We start from the raw sequence: 15,799 nt of genomic DNA, 5'->3' as shown, positions 1-15,799 counted from the left end.
AACTAAAACTAAAATATTAGTTTTCTGCAGTGGGGTTTGAGACTATGGAATTACTTAGGGTCTAAATAATTCTAAAGATCATAGCTCCAGGTTCACTTGAGGTTCAGAATCTACACAATAGCTGTTATGTTCTCTATCACTGTAGTATTTATTTTCCTTGGAGTTATTTTGTCCTCACAGATAGGTAGGAATTATTAAGGTAGATTAAACTTCTGGACATTAAAAACTTGCAGAGAATTGGTGGGATGTTGACGCTTACCTGAACCATGTAGCACAGTACAGAGAAGTCATGACTGACACTGCAGATGCTGGCTCCTAATAGGTGAGCAGCAAAACCACATCACAGAGTTACAGTGTACGAGTCCTCCAGTATTTGGTCATGCCTTTCTGTATACAGTAAGCCTCAAGCAAGGTTTATCAGTTTTACTGTGGAACTGTACAGAGAGATAAATCAAGCTGAATAGAACGCATCTGTAAAGAGCAGAAGCAGTTTTGTTCCTGAAGTACTCAGAGGGGAAAATCTTGAACATGGTGCTTTGTCCTATATACCCATTAGATAAGCATATAGGCATTGAAGAGATTATCATGGTTGTCTACAATAGGTATCAGCACCAACCTCTATTTAGCTTACTGTTTCAGATCTATAATGGCTTTATTCTGAGCAGCACTTTTGATAGCATATGTGGCTTGTTTGAGTTTGTGTTTTGGGTCCCATTCTTGCTATAAGAGGGTGTATGGGAACAGCTGAGTCATAGCCTGAACCTCTGATTGATCACCTGAGGCGAGCAATGAGTCAGCTAGAGGAGCACAGGTGAAGGCAATTCACCTGTGCTGCTGGAAGGTGTGGAGCCTGGCTCCACCTCTCCTAAACCCATTTAAGAGCTGACTACCAGTAGGGAAGGATCCCTTCTGGAGATCCACTCTGCTGGAGTTTTGTAAGCAAGCCTAGGATATGGGTAAGCTTTCTCTTTGTTCTCTTTTTGCTATTATAATCTGCTTTGCCAAACTTTCTTGTTTATTTTGTAATTGTCTTAATATTCATTGATGTCTTAATCTTCATTGATCATACAGAGGGAAAAGAGAGAGGATGTAAAGATTTCTTTTGTACTGATATCTTTATGGTTTTTTCCTTCTTTATAGCATTTTGTTTGCAGACATTGTGGGATTTACTAGTTTGGCATCACAGTGCACTGCCCAAGAGCTGGTGAAGCTGCTAAATGAGCTGTTTGGCAAATTTGATGAGTTAGCTACTGTAAGTACAATTTTTTTAAATCTACTTGAATTTTCTTTCTGAATGTTGATGCATGAGTTAAATATGTTAGAAATCTGTGATAGACTGTTTTAGTTGTCTGTGTTACAAGTTTCTAATGCTTCAATTTTTTATTAAAGTTCTGTAGAGTAAGCAGTAAATCTAAATGTTTAGGAAAGGAGCTTAATTTGTTTTCAAAAATATTTTTAATGCTTCTTTGGAGGTCAACAGAATTCTTCGTTGGTCTTGGCTGCAGAAAAATTAGAGTTATAAGAGATATTTCAGTATTAAAATTTCTTATCTGTATGGAAAAAACAATAGAAATTATTTCTATTCAAAGTACAGTGTAAAATTACTTTCTGTAATGATAAGAAGCTAGAGACTCAAATAAATTCATCGCAGGTGACACTCCTTGTCACAGAAATTGTTTTGGTGTTTTGAGTTTTTTTCAGAAACGCTATTGTAGGCGAAATGGGACTTATATTATTACTGATACTTATGTTTTAACAATTGCATTTAAATTTGTGCCAGATCCCCAAAGGAAAAAAAATCTGAGTTGAATGTTCCTTGCCCTAAAGTCTAATAATACCATAGGCATTTTACAAGAAATGAGAGGAATGGATGCTCCTGAAAATGTTCTCAAACGTGGTTTCAAATTACAGATAAAAATGTGTTTTCCCAATGAAGAAAACAAAATTTCTTTGATTCTATCCTGTTTGCTGATCTAGTCCTCAGAGCACTGATTTCTGGCAAGTAGCACCTCTACATAAGTTATGCTTCTCCATTGTCCAATTATCATATCTTCTGACTCTATACAGCAGCTTAGAGAGCATATTTCTTCAGTTTCTTCAGTCCTGTCATGCAGCATCCACATGGTCCAAATTCACTTATCTTCCAAAAGAGATCTGAGGTTCATGGACGCTAGACTTCCTCTCTAAAAGGCAAATGAAGCCTTCTATTGCATAAGAGGCCAGGGCTGAGGAAGGCCTATTCTCTCTCCCCAGAGTAGATTTTATTTTGCCCAAGTGCTGTGTCTTGATTTGTACTCTGCTCAAATCAGAACAGAGAGGAAAAGATGTGCATTCCCTCTTCTCAAGAAAAGCAGAAGAGTAAGTTAAACGCTGAGTACAGAAAGAATGAAGGTGGATTCTCTATTTTTGTTTGGTGGGGAAGAAGCAGATTAGAGACAGAATTGAAGATTAGAAAAAAAAAAATTGCTTTCTGTTCAGCCTGTATACTTTCCAAATTCTTCTCCAGGATTCTTTCAGCTACATGAGAAAGTCATTATTTACACATCCTTCTTATTCATACTGTGCTGCATCAGGATGTGATTAAAGATACAATGTATGATTTTCTTTACTTCTAATGTGGTAAATGGAGGCTTTGTACTGACTCCTGCATTCAGAAAAAAGTATGCTGAGAGCTGTACTTTTTCAGAAGGATTCTGATTTCCTAGTTACAACAACTTCTAGATACTCATTTTAGTTCAAAACAGAAGATTGGGTTGATTTAAAAACAGTGCTTTTTAGTGTTCAAAATGATGAGGTAAGAAACTGCAGGGAACTTAAAAAAAAAAAAAAAAAAAAGTGATAGATATGATCCCTGCAATGCCTATAGTGTGATCTGTGAGCATGAATGCTATGTGCTGCTGCTGCTCAGGATGAGGTAATTATAGTACAACAATTGTCCTGTCTTACAACTGTGATGTTTTAAAACAGAAAAGTTTAAACAAAATGCTATAGAAATACTTTGTGTGAAGCATAGTACCAGGGGTCAGAAAGTGTTATCCTATATGTATTTGCTGAGAGTCTCATGAAGAATCTTGGAATTTTTGCACCTTGACACTTGGTGTGAATAAATTTCACTTTTGCTTTTTGACAGCATGGCTCTAAATTTGGCCTCTAAAAGGTGTTTCAGAGGAACATAGAAATATCTTCTTGAGAGATCTAGGACAGTCTAATCCTAAAGGAGTTTGTCCTTCCAACATTTAGAAGTTAATTTATGGCTTGAGGCATTAGATTTTTCAGTTTTCCTGATGCTTTTGAAATACAGCTGGTACTCTGTTTCAGAGAGTAACTGTTTATGACAGAATTTCAGCTTGTTGTCTTTCGACTCTTTCAAAAGCTTGCTTGTACTTTTTTTAATAGGAAGAAAAGATATTTTCATAATAACATTGTTAGGTCACTTTCTTAAGGAAACAAGTGAATTGTTAAACAGTTGTTTTTATATGACATTGTCTTCCTTTTAAAAACATTTAAGTCAATTAGTCAACTTAGTTACTACAAGTGAAGGAAAAGAAATATAAAAAAAAATAATGCTAGACAAAAATGAATGACAGTGCTTGTATCCTTGCAGGAGTGTAACTTCACCCTAGACATTCACTGGAGAATCTACATGGAGAACAGCTGTCTGAATGCTTCAGAATTCATTAATATGTCTGGTTACTGAAGTACTTGTTTTCTCTAGATTCACTGATTTTAGACTCTTAGGACAGCCCAGGTTGGATGGGACCAGAAACATCATTGGGTCCAACATTTTGTGGGGAAAGGGAGCCTGAATGAGATTAGCTAGTGCCCTGTCCAAACACTTCAGAAAGGTGTCTTGAAAGGTCAGATAGGTTACAATAAAAACTCTCCTTTTAATTTTTTTCTATTGAATTTTTAAAGTACATACAGAAGTAAATGAAGATTTGATTCTTCCTGTTACGATATGAGCGCTCTCTGAACGTAATTCTGATCATTGTTTTTTTGTGTCAGATGCCAGTGTTGCTGATATCGAAATAGAGGTTTTAAGTTCCTGCCAAAATTCTGCTATATTCTGTTGCTGTGCAGTCTGAAAAAAAGGCGTCTGAGATGGAAGTGTATATGAAGAAAAGGTGTATCATTGACTCATAGAATCTTGAATTCCTCCTGAGTGCTGAAAAAATGGCATTTGCAAACATTCACCAGCATTTGCTAAATGTTTATGCAGATCAAACAGTGGATGTTAGCACAGTAAGGTGGCAAGTGGTATGTTTCAGCAGTGGTGACAATGACAGTGAGTCAATCCTGACAGTGCAGATTTTTAAGAACATGGAATGTAGGCTTTTGTTCCCAGCTGGTGAAAATGCTTAGCTAATGGTGGTGACTGTGCTGAAAAATAGTGCTTTGTAGCTGATAATTTGCTTTTTGATGTAGTGTTATAGGACTTTGGATCAGTTCCACATACATGCAGTGTGAACATCTATACTCAATCTCCTTCTGAAGTCATCACACAGAACGTTATTTATGGAGTTCAATGTATGTCATCAAGATCAATGCCTAATTACACTCCAGAAGTGCTCGTTTCACTTTGTTTCACCTTAATCTGGTTCATAGCTAGGGGAACTGTTATGTCATGGCTTGAACTGGTGATTGGGCATCCGGTGAAGGGGAGTAGCTGGCCTAGGGAGCACAGGTTAACTCTTTGCACCTATGCTCTCCACATGTCCAGAAGGGGATGGACTCAGACTGGAGCCACCGTGAGCTCATATAAGGGCCAGTCACTGAAGAGGGAGCACCTCTTAGAGCTAGGCTGCTTTGTGAGGAATGCTGTACAACCAGAAATACGCTTCACCAGTTGGGTGAGTTCTGTTCTTTGCTTGGTTAACAACCTGTCAGAAGAAATCTTGCTTCTTCAGAAGTAGAACTGAAGTGCCCAGATACACAGTTCAGCTGTCTAATGTACTCTTCATACACAGTTTTGGCTAGAGTCTTGTGCCCTTATGCAGATCTGCTATACAGAGCACAGCAATGCATGGCGGGGGGACTTCTTAGCCTGAACCACACATCCTGTGATGGAGGCCAGCAGTGTATCCTCAGAGCAGTCAGCTCTGCTCATTTAATACGATTTTTTTTTTTATCTCCATCAAGTCTTTCTGAAGATGACTTTCTTTTTAGTCAGATGGATATGATGTCTTGCTAGTTCTTCTCAAGTGATTTTTTTTTTTTTTTTTTTAGTAATTTTTGCAAACTGAGAGGAATGGATGCTTCCAGTGATTAGGTCTTGAACTTTTTTTAATAGTGAATTTGTGTAGGGTTTGTTTTCTCCTTGAGTATTTCTCTACTCAAAACTGTTAAAGAATATTTAATGAAAGTTTTCCAGTAGACAAGCATGTTCATCAGTCGTTTTGCATAAAATATTCTTGCTGAGATCTTTCTTCATTTGCAAGTAGACAAATCATTTGACTGTTAAATAGATTTTTTACTCTCAAGGACTAGAAGAATTTAACTTTCTTATATTTTCAGATTAGTTTCCATTCAGAGTAGGAAGGTACTTCGCAATGAAGTGGAAATATGTAGATGATGTGTGCTAAAATCTTGTAGGTTATTGCAGATCAATTTATACAGTTACCAATAAAACTGACGAAAACAATTTGAACAAAAATGCTTTTTGTTGCTATCGTGAATAATTCTACTTATGCTATGCCTATGATGTGGATCTCAGTATGATTTCATGAATCATTACTAGACTATAAGCTTATCTGGATATGGCCAGTCTTCTGCATTCAGGACCTACTGAGACATTTGCTGTGGTGCTTCCAGTACTGAAACAAGATTTGTTTTCTTTTTCCACTATCTCTACTACTCTGCATAAGCTATTCTTCTTAAGTCTATCCTCGCTGTTACGGCTATGAATATGCTTCCTCTGTCCTGTTAAATCAAACATAAACATTGCAGTTAGCTCATGCTCATTATTTTTAATTCTGAGACAAGGAGATGTGCAAGAACTACTACAGGTTGTTGAAGTTACGATTTGCAGGCATTATCCTATTAAAAGGTACTTATAATGATCACTTCTGATTTTAAACCCATAGCTCAAGACTTGAGTAAAAGAAATACTGGAATGTTCATGTACTAACTGAGAGGATTCCATAAAATTTCTAATTGGCCAGGCAGATTTCAAAAGCTTATCTCTATATAAGTGTATAAGCATTATATAAACTCATCTCTTGTTGTTTAATAATGGAATTAAATGTGATAGAGAAGGATAAATTCATCTCTTCTAAAAGATTCGCATTCTCACTGTTTGCTGAACTTTAGTAACTTGGTATTACATTGCTCAGTTGCACTATAAAGCCATCTGATTAACTTCATTCAATTTGCTGCCTGTCCTTCTAAGACCCTGAAGGAGGATTACTTGTCCTTACCCATTCCTTTAATGACATAACACTATACATGCATTTCCAAAGGTGTCTGGAGTAGTGTCATTGGCTATCCATCTGTGTAACATAAGGATTAGACTAGCAATGAAGGCAACTGGTATTGACACTCAAAGATCTTTTGTTAGGTTGTGTTCAAATGCTTTAAAAGAAGGGCATCAAAACCAGCTTCTGGACCAATGCTACTGTTGTCAGGCTGGGTAGTATACTATTGACTCACTTGGTGAATATTCAGATTTGTCTTACTGAATGTTGTTTATGCTTGTGACAGTGTAAGTGAATTTGCAAACCATGCCTGTGCATATATGTATGGATATGTATATTTGTGCAGTGTTACCTAAAATATTATTTTGCCCACTTCTGTTCAAATCTAATGGAAAAAAATGTAAAATTGAATAGACTTGATTTCAATTTTAGTGAATGTTTTAAATACTTTCTGAGAATTTTTCTTTATATGTATCTGTAACATAAACTTACAGTTTTATTATTTAACTATATAGATTTGCTAATAGGGCAACTGAAAGCTTACTAAGCTGATTTATTGAGATCAATAGCCCTTTAGAGTGATATGATAAATATGCCACACCTGCTATGCACACTGAAAATATGCTACAGTAGTTACTTCTATCATGTCTTTATTCAAGTCTCCATATGTTTCACTGACCTCCTCGGAATGAAGTTCTTGGTTTGAGAAGACATAAATATTGCATTTTACTGTTTTATGTCATTGAGGAATACTAGAGATTGTGGGATTTTTTTTTTTTTCCAATAGTTATTTCATACTGTCTTCTCTCAAGAACTGTAATCTTTTTGGCCTGGATCATTAAAATAGACTTGATTCCCTGAGGATTAGAGGGAAAGTTACTATACTTTAATGTAGCTCCCAAAGCCCAAGATGCCATGCTGATTAATATGAACTGAAAATTTGACCCCATTTGCCTAACTAATACAAGTGGTTCTGCTCTGAGCATGGCAGGCTGCCTAGAGGAAGCCTTTGGAATAGGGCACAGCCCAACTTCTACTCCTAGAATAGAGGGGGGGAAAAAGAGGAGGGGAAATTGAAGAGGAAAACACTAGTGTGTCATCTGTGATGACTTCCTTTTTTCATGGTCATTAATCTTCCCCTTGGTCAATTGAAAGACCTTGCCTGCACCAAACACAAGTCATGCCTGGCCAATCTGATGATGTTCTGTTGTGGAATGATTGCATCAGTCAACAAAGGAAGACTAACCAATGCCATCTGAGCGTGCTTCTGTGAGGCCTTTGATTTGATCCCACACCACATCCTTATCCCTAAATTGCAGGCATCTGTACTTCAAGGATGAACTATTAGATGAATAAGGAATTGGTTGGTTTGTCCACAGTCAGAGAGTAGCAGTTAATGTTCCAAAGTCCAGGTGGAGGCCAGTGAGGAGTAGTATTCCTCAGGAAACTGTCTTGGGACCAGCACCCTTTAGCATCCCTCAGTTGCACAGGCAGTGGAGTCAAGTGCACACTCATCAGAAAACTTGCTGGTACTAAGTGGTGTAGCTCATACGGAAGGATGCCATTCAAAGGGGCCTGGGCAAGTTTGACAAGTGGACCTGTGTGAACCTAATGATGTTCAACAAGTCCAAGTGCAAGATACTGCACCTAGGTAGGGCCAGTCCCAGACGTGAGTACAGATGAGGAGAAAAAAACTCCTTGAGAGCAGCTCACCAGAAAAGAACTTGAGGATTCTTGCGGATGAAGAACTTAATATGAGCCAGTAGTATGCACATGCAGCCTGGAAGGCCAACTGTACCCTGGGCTAAATCAAAAAAAGAGGTGGCCACTAGGATGATTGTTCTCCTCTTTTTCCATCCTTTGAGGCCCCATCAGAATAACTACATGCAGGCCCAGGGCTCTCAGCAGTAGAAAGACTTGGACCTGTTGGATGCAAAGTAGGTCTACAAAGATGACCAGAAGGCTGGAGCACCTCTTCCATGAAGACAGGCTGAGGGATTTGGGGCTTGTTCAGCCTGGAGAAGGCTCCGGGGAGGCCTCATTGCTTCTTTCTAGTTCTTAATGGAAGTCTATAACTGGGAGGGAAACTGACTAATAGGACAAGGGAGAATGGTTTTAATCCAAAAGAAGGGTGGTCTAGAATTAGCATTAGAAGGAAATGTTTTGCCCAGAGGGTGGTGAGGCACTAGAACAGGTTGCCCAGAGACGTTGTGGATGCCTTTTCCCTGGAGGAATTGAAGACCTTATTGGATGGGGTCCTGGGCAATGTGGGTGGGATCCAGCTGGTGACATCCCTGTCTGTGGCAGAGGGGGTGAAATTCAGTGATCTTCAAGGTTTCTTCCATCTCGAGCCACTTTGTGATTCTATTGATATAGCTATAAGGGACAACAGTGGACCCTTCCTCCATCATACTTCCTGGCCACAGTAAGGAAGCTCTTGACAACAATGAAGCATCCAAAAAGATTATGCATATTCTTTCTTCAACACTCATAGTTTGCAAATATCTCCTGGAGTAGTTGTTTTTTAGAGCAATTTTTTACTGTTATTTTTTGTGTTTTTTTTTTTTTCCCCAGAAAGTTATGTACTGAGTTTGGATCCTTGACTGAGACTTTATTTTTGATTTATTTGTTTAACAAAGAGTTATTTACTTGGATAGCTTTATCCATTACACTAGCCCTGTTCAAGAGACTGACAGCTGCGCCCAAAGGAGTTCTGCAGAACTGCTTAAAAATCTATTGGTAAGGGACTATGGTGGGTGAACTGCCTGGCCAATGCAGTTCTAGTAGTCTCTTGAGCTTTTTATCATGTGCATAAAAGCAAATTATCTGCTGTTTCTAAACAGGCATTGTGTGTATCATCTGTGACTAGAATTTAACTGTCACATTTAAATTCATCACTGTCACAAATTTGAAAAATATTGAATGAAGGGCTTGGAAGTTTCTGAGGAAACAAAACAAAGGACATGGATTTGTTTTGTTAATTTGAATATCAATCGGCTTAAAGGTGACAGGCTCTATTTTGTAACTGAGAATTTGATCTCACGGATAGTGGTGTGCTCTTTGTATTTGTTGTAGTTTCCGTGGAAATAAGTAGGAGATTTTACTCTTGGAGCGACCTCTGTAAAACATGAGGTACTGATCTATAGCACAACAGTGCTCTCAAAATCAAGGAATTTGAAATGAGTCATTTTGGACGTAAACACTGAAACAGGAAGAACACTTATCAATTAACACATACATATTCCAGTAATCTAGGCTGGATAAGGACTTTTCTGAACGTCTTTCTGCTGGGTTGAATAGTCATTGAGTCTCCACAGACTGCATACTGAAGAGCTTTATGGAGGTTTTTGACTTGTGGGACAGAACAAGTTATTTTGGATAGACTTAACTACTTAGTATTTTCTACTTGTTCTAGATTTGCCCACAGTGTGTGGTTTTTTTTTTTTTTTTTTGGGCAGTATCATGTTGTAATTTCTACTATAAAATCTTAGTGGTTTCTGTCAAAAAGCCTTGTACTGGAAAGACTGTTTGTGTCAGGATGGATTTTGAGGTTTGCATATCATTTTTTTAATCAATAGTTTTTGCTTATACAGTACCACTCAGCTAAGGATCTCAAAACACTAGATTAGATCTCCATGTAAAATTGGTGAGGCAGCTTGTGGCCATCAACTGCAGGAGCACTCTATGGCCCTAGTTCTAATGCTTCTGGAATAATTATGCTTACACTCCTTAATATATATGCAGTGACACATAGTGTTATATTTAAAGTCATGTTGTGCAACAGAAGAAATTTTAAGTAGCCTCTCTTAAGAAAGACTTCTGTGCTAGTTAAGTGTACCCAAAAAGATGACTTGTTTCTTTGATTCAGCTTGTGCATTTAATGCTTACAGCTTGTGCATTTAATGCTTACAGCTTGTGCATTTAATGCTTACAGCTTGTGCATTTAATGCTTAATTAATGTGAACCTGGAGGAAAAAAAAATGTAAATGAATTTTGCCAGTGTTATTTCTTCTCTGCCTGAACAAAGGATATTGTGGCTACATCAGATTGATTCTTGTAGGTAGAAGGCTGGATGAGAAAATGTGCTGTTTGAAGCTGAAATGGTATAATTGGGCATCCTTTTTTTTTTTTTTTTTTTCTTTCCAGTGTAAAAGCCCCATCTTTTCTTTTTCTGCTGCTGAAGGCAAGTCTGTCTTGTAAAAGTAGGGAGGGCAGGTTGAATAGTTTTAATTAGTCCTTTCTCATCGCATTTACAAGAACTGGTTCTGCAGATGACTTATCGGCATAGTCCCCATTGTGGTAATTGGATTCCCTGAATTCCTATACTTTTTCCCACAGTATTGTAAATGATTAGAAGTTGGTATAGTCTAACTGTGTTGTATACTGTCACCTGTTGATTTTTCTTTGTAGCTTATTAGTCAAAGGTACTGCTTTGTTAAAGGCATTTTCTTATGTTCTTTAATCAGGAATAAACTTTCAGCTCAGACTGATATAGCAATTCTCACATCCCATTGCTTTTTCAACATGGGAGTGATTTAGTCAGGAGTATGACTGCAGAACTTGCATTATATACAAACAGGAGATAAATTAAATGATAATACAAAGTGACTATCTCTTCTGATCTGCAAGTTGTCATGCAGTACAGCAATCATGCTATATTTTAAGCTGTGAGTTACATACTAGGAATGCACAAATGTGCAACACATAAACACATTGTCTTGGAATACTAAGTTTTCCTAATATTGAGTATTTTGGCTCCCAATATTTGGTTCGGATTGATGCAGGAATGAAGTCTCACTGCAGATGCTGAACTGATAAAATGACAAGGAAAAAAATTTATTCTGAACTGTAATGTTACCCTATGTGTGTGTTGATCAGTGGGCCTTATCTCCAGAATATATGTATAGATTAGTCAGGCCTGCTATGAAAGTAGTGCTTCCTTTTATAAGTTGGCCCATAATGTCAGAGGCAGATGTTGATGGTGTGGCAGTATAGGCTGAACCTTCCTGCCAAAATTCTATTAAATTCTGTTGCTATGCAAAAGAGAGGTAGCCTGACAAAATGGTGTCTGACACAGAAGGGTAAATGAAACAAAGGTGTGTAATTTAATTCCTCCATGTTTAAAAAAAAAAAAAAAAAAAAAAAAGTCACCCATTTACAATGCTTGCTGAGTGTTTATAGAGACCAAATGGATGTCAGCACAGTGAAGAGATGGGTGGTGCATTTCAGCAGTGGCCACTGTGACAGCAGTGACCTACGTTAGTGCACATTCTGAATGAGCATGGCTGCAGACTCTTATTCATGGTGGTAAAAATGCATAGCTAATGGTGGTGACTGTGATGAAAAATAGTGTTTTGTAGCTGAGAATTTTCTTGGTAGTGTTATTGTTCTCTTTGTATCTGCTGTAGTTTCCAAGGAAATAAAATAACATTACTTTTGGAGCAGCTTACATTGATAGATGTGTATGTCAGGTGCTCTGTACAAGGAACCCAGGTTTCATGAGCCCTAAATTTGTTCCTGTGGATGCAAAAGGATTCTCTGAATGATTGTGTTATTGGAGAATATTTTCTCCTGTAAGTATTGGACTATTTCTGTGAACAGTAAAACTTTTCCTATTCTGTTTTTATTAAAGGAAAATCACTGCAGAAGAATAAAAATCCTAGGTGACTGTTACTATTGTGTATCTGGCTTAACCCAACCCAAAACAGACCATGCCCATTGCTGTGTTGAAATGGGATTGGATATGATTGACACCATCACGTAAGTATTGCACATGGTGAATGTGGGAAAGAGTGCTGTAGCAGCTTTGATGTTGTATTCAGTAAAGGTGTTTTCAGAATAACAGTAGTGTCTGGTAGCATTGCCCACCTAACAGTGCATCCTATTGCTTTCAAGTCACAGCTACTGCTTCAAAAATCATAATTCTAGACACCAATTTTTGAATCCACTTCCTCACTGTGAGGGTAATTACATATTTCAGTTGATATTTAACACAAATAATAGAATCTGAGTTCTGTATTTACACTGTTCATTTCACTTACCAGTATGCAAAAATCAAAGCTAGTCCTGATGTATGCAGGTTTCATATGTTTGCATGTGCTTGCATTCCTAAAATGACAGCTTGCTGTTTTCTCCTTTCTGCACCATGTTCAAATCTTTCATTTAAATTTAGTCTGATTTTCTGAAATGTAGTGTGAAACTTGCTTTGCTGATAAGGATTTTTTTTTATGCTTGAGCACTCCACTTTAATCAATTTTTTTTTTTTTTTTTTTTTTAACCAAGATTAAAAAGTGAATGCGAGAGAACTGTGAATGAGCTTTTAGCAAGAGCTGGATGTCTATTTCATTGCTTGGGAGGGAAGGAATAAAGAGATTTCTTCACTACTGTGCATGTATTTTAGCGTTTTTAGAAGAGAGAGAAGTCATTAATTCTGTATATAAATAAATACTTGTCAGCACAGCGCTTTCATTATTACATTTGGGAGGGGATTGCTCTTCTGGGATGCTGTCTACTTCTTACTGCAAAAGTATGTCACATCAGAGCCTTAGTTCTATGTTGTAAAGTGTTTGGTTGCTATTTGCTGTACCTCTCATTCTTTCTTTTTGGCTGCTGGGGATATGGATTTGACTCGGGGTTCTCCTTCTGCTTGCTTTAATCCCAAAGTTTTACAGCTTTCACTGTAGAAGTGAATAAACCTCAGTGTAATCTCAATTTAGTACTATAGTAAAGTATTAAATTCAGAAATACAGGGTCTTATAGAGCAAACAAACCTAACGTTTATGAGTTCAAAATGTGTATTTTACTACTGCAGTTACTCCTCAGTTACACTTGAGTGCTATGTGAAACAAAATAGAAACATACTGCAGTATCATATAGATTTTTTTTTTTTTTTTAATATGCTAACACAGAATAGCACTCCAAAGGTATTCAATAAATTCTTTCTTTGTATTGGTCTTTCCCACTGACTCTTACTAATTTCTACTTAATTTCAAAGACAAATTTTAAAGTATGCTTAGGTCTTTGCGAATCAGACCACAAAGAAATACTTCCTCCCCCGGAAATTATATATCTATTTGTTTTAATAAAACGAGTATTCGTTATTCCTCAGGTAATTGGAGTAGGAAGTTGTGGGATTTAGTCAACGAGAGAGAGACTTAAAAGCCGTTTTCTTAAAATTCCCATGCCTAAATTTGGAACATTCTACCTTCTGTACTCTTTCTGTTTTGAGTCAGTCACATGTTTTCTATGCCATACATTTGTATGTGTGGATGCGTATGCATGCAGGTGAACACACAAAGCAAATGCTTTCCCAAATGTAGACCATGCTTGCTTGTGCAAGGTTTTGGTTCTGTAGAGGATGGTAACTGATCTGCTCACTGAGTTCACTGAATCTCTTTCACGAGCAAGTTGTTCTGTCTCTGTGGAAGTCATAGCTCTTCGTTCAAACACAGCTAATACTTCACCACATGCTTCTGTTCTGCATATCAACCTTATGTATTTCAGTGAACCTGGATTCACTGATCTGTCTTTGGAGAGGATTTTGAAGAACCAAAAATGAAAGAAGTACTTAAAACAAATGAAAGCAATTCCCATTTTCAGTTCTACCACGTGTTTTTCGTTATAATGTTAATTTACTTAAAAACTCAAGGGTTGGGTAAATAAATCCATATTCTCGTCATTAAATATAAGCTCACGTTATCTCTATAAACATTGTAAAACTGACAAAAAACTTTGTAATCTATGGTAATATATGATTTTCTGTGATAAGAAAATCCTAAAAGAATCACACTTTATTCCCTATAACAGCTGAAGTTATACATAACACAATGCATAGAGAAATCCTGAAATAATCAAGAGATCCTAAATCTTTATGTTGTGCACAAGACTTCTATATTACATTTACAAGGAAGGCATTGGGTTTTAGAATAAGCCTTGTACACGTTTTTCAGTAGACTTTTTTAATCTGTGGAAAGCAGTAGCTGCTGCTCCCATCCTCTTTTAAGCCTAGAATTAATCGTTAATATCATTAGTTATGTTGTCTTTCGTGCATACAAATAACAGTAATGATACTGCTTTCTGATTTTCCATTTTTTTTTTTTAATTTTCAGTATGATCTATAGTAGAAATGTTTCCTTTGTATGTCTGCTCTCATGATAATGTGAAATTTGAAAAAGGAATTGTATTAAAAAGGAAAGATTCCTCTTGGACTGTTCAGCATGGAAGATAACAGTACAAATATGAAGTATCTTTAAAAAACGTGCAAAGAGGGTGAAGGCAATTTTTTATCGGCAACATCTAGTGTCAGAATAAAAGCAATGGGTAAACAAAACTGAAATATAGGGATTCCTGCCTAAACATTAAAAAATAATTTCTGTGAAAGCAATCAAATACTGGGGAAGTTACAGAGGGATGGTGTGCATTTATAATGCATAATTATCTCCTGGAGATAATTAAAACCCAACAGGGCCTTAAAACTCAGCAATTCTGTGACTCTTTAGAAATTGTAGTAGAATATGATTGATGGGCAATATTAGCATTTTATTTTTTAGACATCTTAATTTGGAAGATTTCAGACTTGGTAATGAGGGGGCAGAGCATCAGTGGGGAGGGCTAGCTAGAGACTAGATTTATTTAGGGTTATTGAGGTTTCTAGAGCTCTTGGAGCAGGTTCCAGAGCAGGGCCACTAAGGTGATCAGAGGGCTGAAGCAGAATGTTCTGGGTTGGAAGGGTCCTTAAGGATCATCAAGCTCCAACACTCCCCCCTCCCCACCACAAGCAGGGCCACCAACCTCTGACCAGGCTGCTCAGGGTCTCATCCAACCTGTCCCTGAATGCCTCCAGGGACAGGGCATCCACAGCTTCTCTGGGCAGCTCTCTCTGTGAAGAACTTCCCCCTGACATCCAACCTAAATCCATTTCCCCTTGTCCTATTGTTATCTACCCTTTCAGACAGTTGGCTCTTCTCCTGTTTACAGGTCCCTTTAGATACAGGAAGTCTGCAATTAGGTTACTCCACAGCTGCTTTTTCTTCAGGCTGAACAAGCCCAGCTCCCTCCGCCTGTCTTCATAGGGGAGGTGCTGCAGCCCTCTGATCATCTTTGTGGCTCTCCTCTCCAACATCTGTCTTTCTTGTACTGGAGGCTCCAGACCTGGACACAGTACTCCAGATGGGGTCTCACAAGAGCAGAGTAGAGGGGGACAATTACCTCCCTCTCCCTGCTGGCCGCACCTCTTCTGATGGAATCCAGGATTCCATTTGCTTTCCGAACTGCAAGAGCACACTGCTGGCTCATGTTAAGTTTTTTACCCACAAGGACTCCCAGGTCCTTCTCTGCAGGGCTATTCTCAAGGGCTACTCTCCAGTATATACATTGAGGGAAAGATT

The 15,799-nt window shown here is 37.7% G+C and overlaps 1 protein-coding gene across 1 annotated transcript in view; it reads left to right on the top strand.

The window, feature by feature from the left end:
* The window catches only part of ADCY1 (adenylate cyclase 1), a 153,949-nt gene that overhangs the window by 76,316 nt on the left and 61,834 nt on the right, over positions 1–15,799 (top strand). The window contains exons 4-5 of the mRNA XM_048939798.1: positions 1,141–1,252; positions 12,046–12,173. Of these exons, the coding sequence (XP_048795755.1) occupies positions 1,141–1,252; positions 12,046–12,173 (240 nt within the window). The remainder of the gene's footprint in view (positions 1–1,140; positions 1,253–12,045; positions 12,174–15,799) is intronic.

Source organism: Lagopus muta, chromosome 3 (genome assembly GCF_023343835.1).
Source record: "Lagopus muta isolate bLagMut1 chromosome 3, bLagMut1 primary, whole genome shotgun sequence".
Classification (NCBI taxonomy): Eukaryota; Metazoa; Chordata; class Aves; order Galliformes; family Phasianidae; genus Lagopus; species Lagopus muta.
This window is presented reverse-complemented; position numbering and strand designations above follow the sequence as displayed.